The 13,493-nt window shown below is 55.3% G+C and overlaps 3 protein-coding genes across 3 annotated transcripts; all 3 read left to right on the forward strand.

Annotated features, from left to right (window-relative positions):
* Positions 1-2,611: 2,611 nt before the first annotated feature.
* Positions 2,612-5,938, forward strand: B0T26DRAFT_674258 (cation transport protein-domain-containing protein; the record flags this gene model as incomplete). Its single annotated transcript, XM_060439690.1, has 2 exons — positions 2,612-4,814; positions 4,890-5,938. 2 exons carry the CDS (start codon positions 2,612-2,614, stop codon positions 5,936-5,938), a joined length of 3,252 nt encoding a protein of 1,083 aa, XP_060298497.1.
* Positions 5,939-7,465: 1,527 nt separating this feature from the next.
* B0T26DRAFT_602508 (uncharacterized protein) lies at positions 7,466-8,935 on the forward strand (the record flags this gene model as incomplete). The annotated part of the gene is made up of 1 exon (XM_060435762.1): positions 7,466-8,935. A coding segment is annotated over one exon (1,470 nt), but the record flags the coding sequence as incomplete, so codon positions are not given.
* Positions 8,936-11,714: 2,779 nt separating this feature from the next.
* Positions 11,715-13,320, forward strand: B0T26DRAFT_739783 (uncharacterized protein; the record flags this gene model as incomplete). Its single annotated transcript, XM_060443760.1, has 3 exons — positions 11,715-11,991; positions 12,061-12,222; positions 12,290-13,320. 3 exons carry the CDS (start codon positions 11,715-11,717, stop codon positions 13,318-13,320), a joined length of 1,470 nt encoding a protein of 489 aa, XP_060298499.1.
* Between the last annotated feature and the right edge of the window lie 173 nt (positions 13,321-13,493).

The raw sequence follows: 13,493 nt of genomic DNA on the forward strand, positions 1-13,493 counted from the left end.
CACTTGTACGCAGTACGCACCACCACCCACCATTGCCAAAGTCAGACTCAGTAAATGATGACACGAACTGATGTGCGGGAATAATTGCAGCGATGCTTCACAATCACGGCTCACATCCGTTTTGCTCGGGTGGGTCGTTATTAGCCGTGTCGTCTTGTAAGTTGTCCGTCACCCGCTTTTTTTACATGAGAATTCCGTCAATATCTCCGAGCCGGTCTCGAGATATGTTGTCCATCACCCGGCAGTCGCTTTAGTTGGCTTGTCGGCTTTTCTCAACCGTCCGGGTTACTCATATTCGGGTCCTACTTGCTTGTTTTTCTTGCCCAACATAAAAATTGCAATTAATACTAGCAATGGGTTTGGGGAAGAAACAATCTCAATATCAAGAACGCAGCTCGGAGCAGTTCACGTATTTCATTCTGGAGGCAGAACAGGTTACACTGTGTTTGAATTACCTTATCAAAGCCTATTTCCGAATAAATGTCTCTCATAATTACATGTGTTGAAGCCCCCCCCCCCCCAAAAGGCAATCAGGCCTTTCACGTCTCGAATATTCCTCTTGAACAGACATTCAGGGTTTGACTGCAAAATCAACCCAGCCACCGCCCATGATTGAGATATTACCTGACTTGCCCACCAGTACGAGCCAATAATCGACCCTTACTACACACTTACCTCGGGTATCGTAACGAAAAAAAGTTTCGCGGGTTGCTACTCACTCATATCATTGATGTCTCAACAGTTGTTGTTATACATACCGTTGACACAATGTTTACTTTTGATAATTGGCGACATCTGCTTCCTGATCTGGACTGGATAAACCACAAAGATCACAAAAGACATCTCCCACTCCCAGCAAGTATTAGTTACAAATAGTCTCGCCATCGTAGCTAGATTATAGTGTCGATGGGAAATAAACGGAAGCCATCTTCGGGTCTAATTATTATCAACTTCTCCGCAAGTTCACATAAATCAACCTCTTTTTTCTCACCATTCAAAATACTACGAGCCTTTCTGATCAATCAACTTCTTCAGGTCAGCTAAATTCTTCTTTCAATCTTCAAAATACGACGAGCAAGATTTGATGATTCAGGACATAATTACTCGACTACTTGACATAAGTTCAGAGAAGAAAGACGGATGGCAGGTCGACGTCGACGGAATAGAAACATGCACCTTCTTTCAGATCTCGTCAAACATATCACATAACATGACTGTTTCCTTTCTGGGCGTCCAGTCGAGGCTGAGAGAGTGTGTGGCGGATTGAGACAGTTGAGCTCGCCGTGAATCTGCCCAGCCAGCCCGGGATTGCAATTGGATCAACCCATCTCCGTAATTTATAAGTTCTTTTCCTTTCTTGGTTCCTCCCCTTTTTCATCTGTGTGGTTGTTGGCGCTTCCCCGGTTGACTCGCAATTAGGGTTTTTAAAAAAAAAAAAAAATCAAAAAAAATCTCAAGGGTCAGGGCTTTTGAGAGCCAAGCAACTTTGTGGAAAGAAACCCGAAAGAAGAAAAGCTTTTTCGCCAACAGATAAAATCTTTCGGGAAGCAGACAAGCTTTTTTTCCTCTCTCGCCCCACGCTGCTTGTCTTGGACAAAAACCATGGCTTTGGACGAATCGGTTTGTTTTGCGGCAGACACGCCAAGAGAATGCAGCCTCGGACCGGGGTGTGTGTCACGGTGCAGGCGATGCACCGACATGGCACATGGGCATGGAAATGGACATGGGTATGGGGTGCACTTAGTATGGGTGTGGAACGGCGAGACGTTACCAAACACCAAACAGAGAAAGAGTTGTGGGCTTAAAGAGAATGCGAAGGGGGTGTGGTGTGTGTGGCATGACTGCCACTGTGATCACAATTGGGCACGTGCGGCACAAGGCGTTGGTTCCGGTCCGTTGTGGGTGACTTGTAAGAGAAACATCCCGCTCCACTACGTGTTCGTTCCTGCTTACGCGTAAACCAACAACCTTCTCTCTCGTTCACCAAATGGAAAAACGTAAAACTTGGACGTCGTCGGCAGGCAGTGCCGCGCTGGATGTGGGGGGGTGGGTGGGTGCGTTTCAAGCTTTGCCATTGCGCCGCACTTGTTGGCTTCGGGGTTCACAGAGTCTAGACCTTCTGCCTCTGGAGGGGAAACCCAACGGCCAGGATAAAGAATGAGGACTCTGAGGAGGGATGTGCCGGCGAGTCGGTTGGTTACGCGCACAAAGTTGTCGGCGCCGCACGCTTAGCCAACAGGAACCCGCCCAGGCAGGCACCACCTCCCCTTCCCTATGTATGTGGCCATGCCAAACACGCTCTTTCGAGTCGTGTGTCTCCCCCGGGCCCGTTGGTACTGTCCAAGTGGGAGAAGGGGCAGGACACCAATTCCAAAATGGCGCAGCCTCGACGAATATATCCGTCTGGGGCACCCTCTCCCCCGCCCAGGCCGGCGCCCCTCTGCGACCAGGATCCGACCTTGGGAGACCGAGGACTGGGACCTGACCAGGTCTAGGCAAGAGTCGGCAGACCTTAACATCAGACCTCAGACCTCAGAACTCAGGCCTCAGACTTCAGACTGAACTCATCACAGTCGCTCGTCCCGAGTCCACCTCGCCTGTCTGCCCAGCCATGGATAGACTCAGAGAATTCCGAGCCTCTGGCTACCGGTCCGGTGGCCTTCTGGGCGACGGCCGTGTCGCCAAACTCGGCGCCGCCATCGCGCCCTACGTGCCTCCGATCAACTACATCACCCTCCACTATGCTTACTTTATTTTGGCCAGCCTCGTCTTCGGGGCCATCTTCTGGGGCACCTCATCGCCGGTCAGCACCCCCATCGGCTTCGTCGACAGTCTGTTTCTGGCCATGTCGGCCATGACCTCGGCCGGCCTGAACACGGTCAACGTCAGCCAGATGTCGACGGGCCAGCAGGCCGTCTTGGTCATCCTGATGCTGCTGGGCAGCCCTGTTCTCATCTCGGTCCAGACCCTGTGGTTCCGGAGGCACGTCTTCAAGAAGCGCTTCCGCGCCATTGTCAAGGCCGAGGAGGACCGTAAGAGGAAAGAGACGGCGACGGGTACCGCCATTGGCGTTGCTGGCGCTCTCACCGGCCTGCTAGTTATGTCGCAGTTCCGTTCTCCCAAGTCGCGCGAAAAGTCTGGCACGACCCAGATGCTCTCGGGCCTGGGCAGTCTCATGGTCCCAAATGTGGCCGGTGGCCCCTCGTCCTCGGCCTCGGCCGCCCCGCGAAAGGGGGCCGGCGCCCTGTCCTCGCGTTTCTCGGGGCGGCCCGACAGACTAGGGGAGGAACCAGACCTGGAAGCCGGCATGAGTACGGGCCTCGCACCGCACCCAGCCCACCCTGCAAGCCCTAGTGTGCGGAGTATCGCATCCCGAAAGCAGCCCCATACTCCGGGGCTTGGCCCGCATCCAACCCCCCCTTCCAGCCCCGGGGCACGCAGTATTGCATCCCACGAGCGGCCCCAGACCCCGGGCTTGGGTCTGCATCAAGCCCCGCCTGCCAGCCCAGGCGCGCGCAGTTTTACATTCCGCGAGCAAGCCCCAACCCCGGCAGTCGATGCGCCTTCGACACCACCCTCGAGGCATGGCACGGGGGGCACTACCTCCCATGAGCAGCCCCGTACGCCGCCCCTTGGCTCGCGGAGCACGCCCGTCCGTGAACAGTCCCGTACGCCACCACTTGGCTCGCGCCGATCTCGCTCTCCTAGCCCCGTCGTGAAGAACATCACCTTTTACGAACAGCTCTCTGCTCCGCGACCCATTATTATTTCGGCTCCGCCCGAGAGCCCCAGCCCGGAGGGTATCATCTTTCACGAGCAGCCCCCTACTCCGACTCCGGGACCCGGTGCCAATCTGGGTCCCTCGACAAGCCCCGTCGCTAGGAATGTCACTTTCCACGAGCAGCCCCCTACGCCACCACCTGGCTCGCATCAGGAACCCCCGGCAAGTCCCGGTGCAAGGAGCATGGCCTTCCATGAGCAGCCGCCAACCCCTGAGCTCCATCATCTAGCCCCCCCACCCAGTTCTGGGGCACGCAGCATGGACTTCCTCGCACCGCCCCGCCTGACGCCCAGCCACAACCATAACGGGTTGCTTTCGCCCACAGGCTCCAGCATATCGGGCCAGTCAGGCCCCGGCTTCAACATGCGGACGTTTCTCGAGGAGAATAAGGAGAACATTGGGCGCAACGGCCAGTTTTTCAACCTTACACACGAAGACCGCGAGTATTTGGGCGGCCTCGAGTACCGCGCCCTCGAGGTGCTCATCGCGACTGTGACCATCTACTTCTTCCTGTTGCAGCTACTGGGCGCCATTGCCCTGGGCGCCTGGATGGCGGTGAACGCCGCCGATATCACGGCTGTCAACGCCCAGAACCCGTGGTGGGCCGGTGCCTTCCTCGCCGTTTCGGCCTTTACCAATGGTGGCATGACACTGCTCGACATTGGATTAATCGCCTTCCAGTCCGGCTATTACTTCATCCTGATTGTCACGGCTTTTCTCATGTTCGCCGGCGGCGTCGCCTTTCCTATATTCTTGCGTCTTGTTATGTGGATTCTCTCGAAGACCATCAAGTACTGGGCCAACCCCGCTAACTACGGTGTTTGGCACGAGACGTTCCATTTCATCCTCCATTACCCCCGCCGTGTCTATACCATGCTGTTCCCCGCCCGCCCGACTTGGCTCCTGGTTGCCATGCTCTTGGCCCTAACCATCATCAACTGGATTATGATTCATCTGCTCAGCATCGGCAACCCCACTCTTGACGCCATACCGACCGGTATAAGGGTATTTGATGCCCTCTTTCAGTCAATATGTAAGCCTCCCCCCTGCTTCTTCTTCTTCTTCTTTCTCTTCGAGGAACCTGTTAAGATACTGACACCCATCCCAGCCATTCTATCTGGGGGGTTCGCCGTGGTCGCTCCATCCGGGCTTTATTTTGGAGTCCAAGTACTCTGGGTAGGCATCATGTACTTATCTGCGTACCCTGGCGCCATCACCACGCGCAACTCGAACGTATATGAGGAAAGATCTCTCGGCATCTACGCCGAGGATGAGACACCTGCCAGTGATGAGAACGAGGATGGCGACACCCCAGGCATGGAGACCAACAACGTTAGGATCAACGTCCCCAACAACAACTCGAGGCCAGATCGTGCGCCACAGCGCAACGACCCTGCTCCAGAAGCACTCCAGGTGCCGCTGGCTCAATATCGCACAGGCAACTCACAGATGTCAACCCTATCCAAACTCACCAGCCGCCGCGAGTTGAAGAAAGCCATCGATATTGGCAAGCAGGGCACGGCCTTTGTTGGGCGGACGATACAGCGACGTTTGACGGGGTTCAACGGCATCGGCGCTCCTCCACCGTCACGGCGGCCAGCGGGGACCCGACGCAGTGGTGGCAGCACTTTCAACGGCAAGGAGATGGGCAGTGGCGGGTCGACCGGTGGCAGCACGATGTCTCACGTATCATACCACGGGAACGAAAAACCAATGGGGGGGCCGACGGACTTGGTGTCGCACCACGTGCGGTCGCAGCTGTCACACGACGTGTGGTGGATCGCCTTGGCCCTCTTCATCATAACCATCATCGAGACATCACACTCGCTCAGTGACCCAGCCACATTCAGTGTCTTTAACATCATGTTCGAGGTCGTGTCAGGCTACGCTAACAACGGCATCTCGATCGGCGTGCCATGGGCCGCTTTCAGCTTCTCTGGCGCCTGGCAAACTGGCAGCAAGCTCATCCTATTCCTCGTCATGCTCCGCGGACGCCACCGCGGTCTACCTGTCGCTCTTGACCGCGCCGTCCGTCTGCCTGGCTTAGACCTTGACCAAAAGGAGGAAGAAGATGAAGAGATCAGGAGGACCCTCAGCAGGGCCACCCAACTTAGCAGGAATTCGCATTTAAGTCGGACACATAGTCGGAATTCGTGAGCGTTTTTCTTTCTTTCTATTTTCTATTTTTCTTCTTCTTTATTTTAGTGTAAGTAAGGATTGATATCATGAATAAAAATTGGGAGGGTATTTGTAATTAGAGATTTAATTGGGATCCGGGGCGTTTTGATAGACTAGGTCGGAAGGGATTCTGAGAGGCGGATTTCTGAGAGCCAGGTATGAAAAGGTATGGAAAGGAAAATATAGAGCCGGTCACACGAACTAGGGATGTTTACCGAATTAGGAAAAATCAAAACCAAGGATTAGATTCGTGGACTTGACGTTGAGCCCTTACAGATGAAAGGGTGAAAATACTTTCTTCGGGGAGTGTTACTAAGCTCATTGACTTTTGAAGCGATTCATAATTACGAGAATCGTGGCGACACGATGCGGTCGAACATGATTTTGAGTGGTCAGGCAGCCAGTCGGCATGCTTGATTCTTATTGGCGATTTTGAATTTGATAATTATGTAATAATGAACGTGGGCATATATTCACGTTCGCCACATTTACTCTTATAACAGCTGCTACTAATAGACATAATATGGTTCAGGTTCAGGCCCAGGTTAGAATATTCAAAGAGTTAAACAATAATTAAACGGGTTCCGTTAATCGGTGTAAATATAACCAGAGTGTATAAATAAACGCTAAGGGTTTCTTATAAACAGTTGGTGAGAACTGATTGACAGGTACCAGAGTCAGAAAATCGGTCTCAGATTTGTTTGATTGAGTCGGCACTCAGGTTACTAGCTTTCAGGTTTGTTGACATGAAATGCGGTAACCCTTCTTTTGCAGATGTCGGTGAGACTGAGGCATTAACTAGAGAACTACTGTTGTTTATCGGGCTTCACCTCTTTATCTTCCCATTTCCATCCGTTTCCCAACAGTCACTCGATTCCGCCATCGCGTGCATGATATCCAATGCTTTCTGTGCATGTCGAAATTAATAGCCTGCCACGCCTGTGGAGAGCACTGCCGCTCTTAGCGACGCAGTCTAGCCAATCAGGACCAAAGGTTTGTCCTCCAGCGTGGCTGAGCCGAGGGGCCGCCGAATCGGTGACGTTGTCGGCTGATGGCGGGGTCGATTTGGGTCACCCAGCCGCCGAAGGCGCCTTCCTGGCGCGTCTTCCAACCCACCTTGCGTCTGGGTCAGCCCCTGGGCTACAGGTCAGCCTTGCGCCCAGCAGTTAGGTTTTCCTGCAGCGCCTGACCCCGGGGCGGGAGTTGGACATTAGATTCCCTGCCCGTCAGCCGCATGATGGACGTGTGCTCTAGACCTAGCAACAACGCTTCAAGTTACGACTCACTTTCCTCAACGCTGAAGCTGCTCCTCCTACATAATACTTGCCTGCCTAGCGGGAACTTTATACAGCTTTGTTGTCCTTCTACGTTTCGTCCGCTTCTTTGCTCACGGCTCACGTAACGCGAAGCTCAGTGATACACGCCTGCCGGGTTTCTGAGACCCTGAAAGTCTGAGCCTTGTGGCAATCGGAATTGGAGCTTGCCAGGCCTGCCTGCCTGTTCAAGATGCTCGACGAAAACCTTCCCACTTTCCGCTTCAAGCCCGCATCCGACAACCCGCTCAGCAGTGTCGTTTTCTTCACCCAGAATGGCGCCGACCCGTCGGCGGACTATGTGCTGCGCCGGGCTGACCCCGCGGTGCCGGGCTCTCGCAACCGATACGCCGTTGCACTATGCGACGCCTACAACCCCGATGTAATATACGGGGAGGTCATGATCGAGCCAGAGTGGTCGCAGCCGACCCTTTCGACCGCTGAGATTCGCGCCCAGGCCCAGAACGGCGCCGGGCCTGCCCTGGCCACACCCCTCATCCCCGACAATTTCACCATCCAGCTGTACAACCCCGACCAGAGCGTCAACATAAAGCTGGTGCCCGGCGGCTGGAACAAGACGGACAGCTGGGAGTTCGAGCTACCCATTCAGACGTTCCGCATGCCGTCGGTCAGCGAGCTGGACCGCGAGCATCGGGTTCCGCCTGCCGACCTGGCACCCCGGATCATGTTTCGCTGGAAAAAGGACGGCAAGCTGACCAAGGACATGACGTGCTTCATGACGGGTAAAAACCTGGGTGGCCGCAAAAGCAAAGAGCCTGATATCACCATCGCGCTCTTCAAGGCCGCCCGGGACACGGCCGTGACCATTTACCAGCCGAACCTTCAACGTGTCGAGGTTGAAGATAACAAGGGCCTCGAGATCGTACTCTTGCTCAGCGCTGAGATAGTCAAGGATCTGTACCTCATGCCGAAGCAGGACGTTTTCAACATATCGGGCGGCGGGCCATCGCCCTCGGCGTTGAACGGAGGGGGAAGAAGAAAGAACTCGCGGCCCACAGCCGCTCAAGCCCCCTCACCACCCATCCCGCCACTCGCCATGTCTGGTGCTCTGGGAAATATACCTCCTCAGGCTCAGCGGTATAGCCCCGTGTCCCAGCCATACCCCTCGCCGCCGCTCGCGGCGCACTCGGTCCCGCCCGGGGCCATCGGACCATCAGCAGCTGATATTGAGGCCGAAACCCGCCGTCTTCAAGCCATGGTCGAGCGGGAAGATCGCGAGCGCGAGAAGCGGGAGAGGGCGGATCAAAAACGCATCAAGAGGATGCTTGAAGAAGAGGAGGAGGAGAACCGCCGGCGGGAAGAAGCCGTGGCCAAAGAGACGGAACGGCTCCGCAAAAAGTACGGCGTTGACGGCCAGGACCTGCCGCACTATCGTCCATCGGGGATCGTCAGCCCTCCCACCCCGCCTCCTCCTCCCGCGGCCCCCCCGCTCCCTCCGAGGAACAATCCAGTCCCGCAGTTTGCGCCGCCACCGCTGGTTCCGCTGCCGCCGCCTCATCTCCAGCCGGCCCAGAATTCGAGTAACTGGTTTGGCTCGTCTCTGCCAACACGCCCTGTCAGCGCCGGTCCCAACGGCGCTGGGCCCGGACCATTTCACTGCTCAACGCTCAATAATATGTGGGGTGCTGCCGCGGGAGCCATTGCCGGGACGCCAGCGCCGCCGCCACACCTAGCCCAGGCGCCGCGTCCATCGTCGTCGTCAGGACGCCGGAGAAAGGACAGCGGAGGCGCCCCGTACATCGCGGAGTCGGACGTTGGCGAGCGTTATAATGACCGCCCTTCGTGGAGGAACGACGACGATAGGAGAAGGGTGCAGAAGAAACGAAGCTCGCACTGGTAAAAAAAAAAAAAAAAAAGCCGCGTCTGCTGCGCGGTTTCTTATTCCTCTTTTTCCAGGTTTCTGTTTTGATGTGATAGATCTAGCGTGTGGCTTTTTTGTTTTGAAGCATTTGCAGGGCGCTCTCAGGTCATGTGTGACAAAGAATCCGATTTTTTTTCTCTCCTTTTCTATGCTCATCTCCCACTTTACTTGTTTCGGGCACGGTGCTGGATTAACATACCCTTGCTATGGTCCTCGCACATGTTTTTTTTTGGTTGGATAAAGACGGAAATAGTGGTTAAGAGAGATACCTAACGAATTTCAATACCATCTAAAAATTAAATAAATACTTGACTTTGGACGATCAAATGCTGCTTGCTCCCTGCGAGAGTGGGGTCTTTCGAGCTCTTGCATGTGCCTTGCGGTCGCATCACATCGGGACGTGACAAAGCTAGACAGAAGGGCGGCGGTAGTACTCCGTAGGGGCTGCTTATAAATTGTTTGTTTGTTCGTCATGAAGTTTCGGAGAATACGAAGCTTTGTAACGACAGCATGGAAGGAGCCTGGCCCCAACGAGGAGGACGAGGCCGGCCCGGACCTCTCTTACTGACTCATCACCTGCACGTGTGCGGCTACCGGCTGGCTGGCTTGCGGGATTGTAGTCAGAGAGGGAGAGAGAGGTCGTCGGGATGAGCAGCCGGGATACACACACACACCAAGAGAGAGACAGAGAGAGAAGATGAAACGCGGGGCGGGACTCGGGCTGGCCCAGGTGGATGGATGGAGGGCTTGGAATCAGGAACCGTTTCAACTTTTTGGGTCGGCCGGCCGGATAGACAGACAGACTGCTTATCTAAAACCCGGTGGTTGCCGTCTAGAGACCACCGGAGTGTATTGTATTGTACAATCCCTGAATGTGTGTCAGCGCGGGACTTTCCAAGATTTCAAAGGCCTCGATTTCTTACGGCTCGCCCTGTAAGCTTTCCGCCGATGGGGGTAAAAGCGATTAGAATCCCTATTTTGGAATTCTAGAGGCCTATCTCTTATCTACAATGCCTGAGGCTTTTCCTGGTCGGTTTATTTACTGTGCTATAGCATTTATTCTGCTCAAGTACCACGCCAACCAACATTCAGGGATTGGAGTGTACATGCAGAGTACTGTAGGTACTGGTTGGGATGGGCTCTGTTAGAGAGTCTTGTGCGATGCTGGGAGGTTAAAAAAGAGACGACGAAAAGAGAAAACAAGAGGTATTGAAATTGGAGTTTGGCTGTTTGCACGTTGTGGCATGGAAGACTTTGTGTAATATGTGATTGATGGCTTGAGAGAGTTTGGGATGGATGATAGATGGGTCAAGACGAAGGAAGCGAAGAAAGGGGCGGCCATCTTGTTCAGTCTCTGCTAAAACCTGGCTTTGGGACTATTTTATTATCGGCAACCGTAGACTGCGTGAGCCTTATAGGCCTACACAAGTTTGGACGACGAATCTGTCATCTGCGAAGAAAAATGGCGGCTTAATTTCCGACATACCTTCACACTATTACGAACTTATTGTCTATCTAACGTTAGGATTGCCCAAGGCTGGCGGGCGCCGCAACCTTGCCTGCCTCTATTGGCGGGGTTTGTTCTGGAAGGGGGATAACGGGTGTAGCGACCGGACTTGAGGGCACGGAGATGCGCACAGGGCCCTTGACCGTTAATGTCCCCTTCTCTATGAAATTTTGGGTGAAAGGTGTTGGAGGTGGTGAAAACGAAAATACAGCGTTAAATGTCAAGATGCCACTCATCCATAGCCGCCTTTGTCACCACGAGATTGCGACGAAGCAAAAAAAGATTGGATTGACAAAAGCAGCTTGAACCTGCTGATCACAGACCAGTGTGTCTCCTCCCGCATGTTCACTTCCCCCAAAACAAGCTGGCAAACCCCCTGTGGCCGGGCCGGGGAAGAAGGTGGAGACAGATGTGGGGCCGGTCAACAGGGGCCAAGCCAGAAAAGCGCTGCGAGGCAAGGACGGGCAAATTTCTGAACCGTTGCGGCCAGACAAGCGACCTTTAGACGACCAGGAGCGTCTGTGGATTTCTGGCGCTAGTACCCATTTGGGTGGGACCACCTGCCGCCTTCCACCCCCCAGTACGTAAGGTAGCGTGCGGACAGCGGCTCAGGCAAGCGGCTATGGCTGCCACCTGAATCCGCAATCAACAACCTCCTCTCGCCAGTCCAGTCCGGGTCCCTTTTCCCTATCGTCGGTGTGTTTCGCCAGCTAGCCAGCCAGCCCAGCCAGCCCAGCGCTCCCGCCCTTGCTCGCCGCCGCCGCTTCAATTCAGCGACCTATTTGCCCACCACTCGTGTGGTTCTCGTTGTCGTCGTTTGCTGGCTCCCGGCCCTGTTTGTCGGGCTCTCCGACCCCCCGATCGCCTCGACCTCTGGGCTCTAGAACCGCCGCTCACCCGTCGAGGCCCCATGTCGTCGGGCTAGACAAGCTATCCCCTCCTCTGGCCGGCCATTACTCCCCCCTCGCCGACCGCCTTCCACGAAGCAGCCCGAAAGCCGCGAGAGCTGCTCGAGTCCCGTCTGCTGGGGTGCGGTAGGTGACCGTAGCCATGATGAACTTCGACGGCGGCACCGCCTATGCCGAGTCAGACGCCGACGACGAGTACGAGCGAGAGTTTCACGGAAGCTCCCCGATTGATGCTACCGATGTTGAAACGTCTCCCATCGACTCGGACCCGCCCTCGACCGAGCACACGCCTACAACGTACGGCGGCTACCGCTCCACCGCAGACAGGCTACCCGAGACCATTATCTCGGAATGGACTGCCGAAGAGTGCGCAGATTTCATTGCCACCATCGGTGTGCAGCAGTATGCAGACAGGTTTATAGGTCAGCAGTTGCCGCTCTGCGCCGCCACGAGTCTTGGCCTGGGCTCCCGTTGACGCTGACATGTTCCAGAAAACGATATTGTCGGCGAGGCCCTGGTTGCCCTCCAGCATGACGATCTCAAGCAGATGGGCATCACCAGCGTTGGCCACCGACTGACGATACTAAAGTCCGTATACGATGTGAAAAAGGCGCAGGATGTGCCTATCGAGAGCGACCACTATACGCCTCTAAGTACGTCCAGTCTCGGACCGACCGCCGTGTGCGGCACGCCTTTCTTGCTAACACTTTGACCTCACAGCCGCCGAGACCGAAGCCCAGTCTGCGAATGCGACGCTAAAGGACATAAAGCATCTCGTGGAGCAGCTCCGCCTTCGAGATGAGCGGATGAGCTTGTTCGAGCAGGACCTCCGGAGGCTGACGGAAGACTTTAGAAGGCTGCGAGAAGACATGCTGCCGGCGCTACGGCTTGTCAAGGACGCTCAGCAGCCTTTACCAAACGTCAACAATGGTCCCACATACGAGGCCAGCATATCTCCTCCAGCGCCAACGCCCTCTGCACCCGGTCAGTCAGGCGGCGGTCTGAAGCGGCAGTGGTCGACCAAGAAGATTACGATAGGAGCCACTCCGAAGGCCGCCTCGCCCACACATCTCCAGACAACGCACAACCCGTCAATAATCGAGCAGACGCTCGACCCTTCAAGCGCGGCGGAAAGAGCCGTCATGTCTTCGTCGCACCTTGCGGCGATGAACGGATCGAACACCGCCGCGCCGTCCCCGTCGTATCCATCCCCGAACATGCCTTCCCCTACATCGCCGCCTACCACCGTAATGTCGGGTACTACTCTTGCAAATCGTTCATATCGGTCAGACCAGGCTACGCCATCAAGCCGGTCCACATTTGCCGAGAACGACCACTACAGCTCACGCGATAAGGCTGCCGCTCCCCGCAGGATGCAGACGCCGGCGCCCGATACCCCGAGCGCGAGCAACGCATCGGTCGAGATATTCAAGTCGTTCCGCGTCAGCATGGATGATCCCTGCTACAAAGTGTTGCCTGCAGCGCTCAAAAAATACCAGATCAACGCGCCGTGGGACCAGTATGCCTTGTACATTGTCTACGGCGACCAGGAGCGATGTTTGGGGCTAGACAAAAAACCATTGATCCTGTTTAAGCAACTGGACAAGGAAGGGAAGAAGCCCATGTTCATGCTTAGGAAAACGAACAATGCACAAGTCGACCTGTCGGTCGAGGCACCAGGGAGCGCCGGCTTGGGCGCCACCGCCCGCGGGACCGCAACCGGCTACGACCCCCCTGGCGGCATCATTTGAGGTACTAGGAATTGCGATGCGTTGCCGAATACCGCGGCAATTCTTCTTGCGCATTTTCAGGGTGGCGGCCGTCTCTAGGTCCTCCTTCCCTGTGATGACGCAACTGCTCCGTTTTGCCCCTGGCCACCGCTCTGCTCGCCCCCCTGCTGGTCCATATACACGCACGCAAAAAC

The sequence above is a fragment of the Lasiosphaeria miniovina genome, assembly GCF_030549165.1.
Source record: "Lasiosphaeria miniovina strain SMH2392-1A chromosome Unknown B0T26scaffold_3, whole genome shotgun sequence".
In the NCBI taxonomy this organism is placed as follows: Eukaryota; Fungi; Ascomycota; class Sordariomycetes; order Sordariales; family Lasiosphaeriaceae; genus Lasiosphaeria; species Lasiosphaeria miniovina.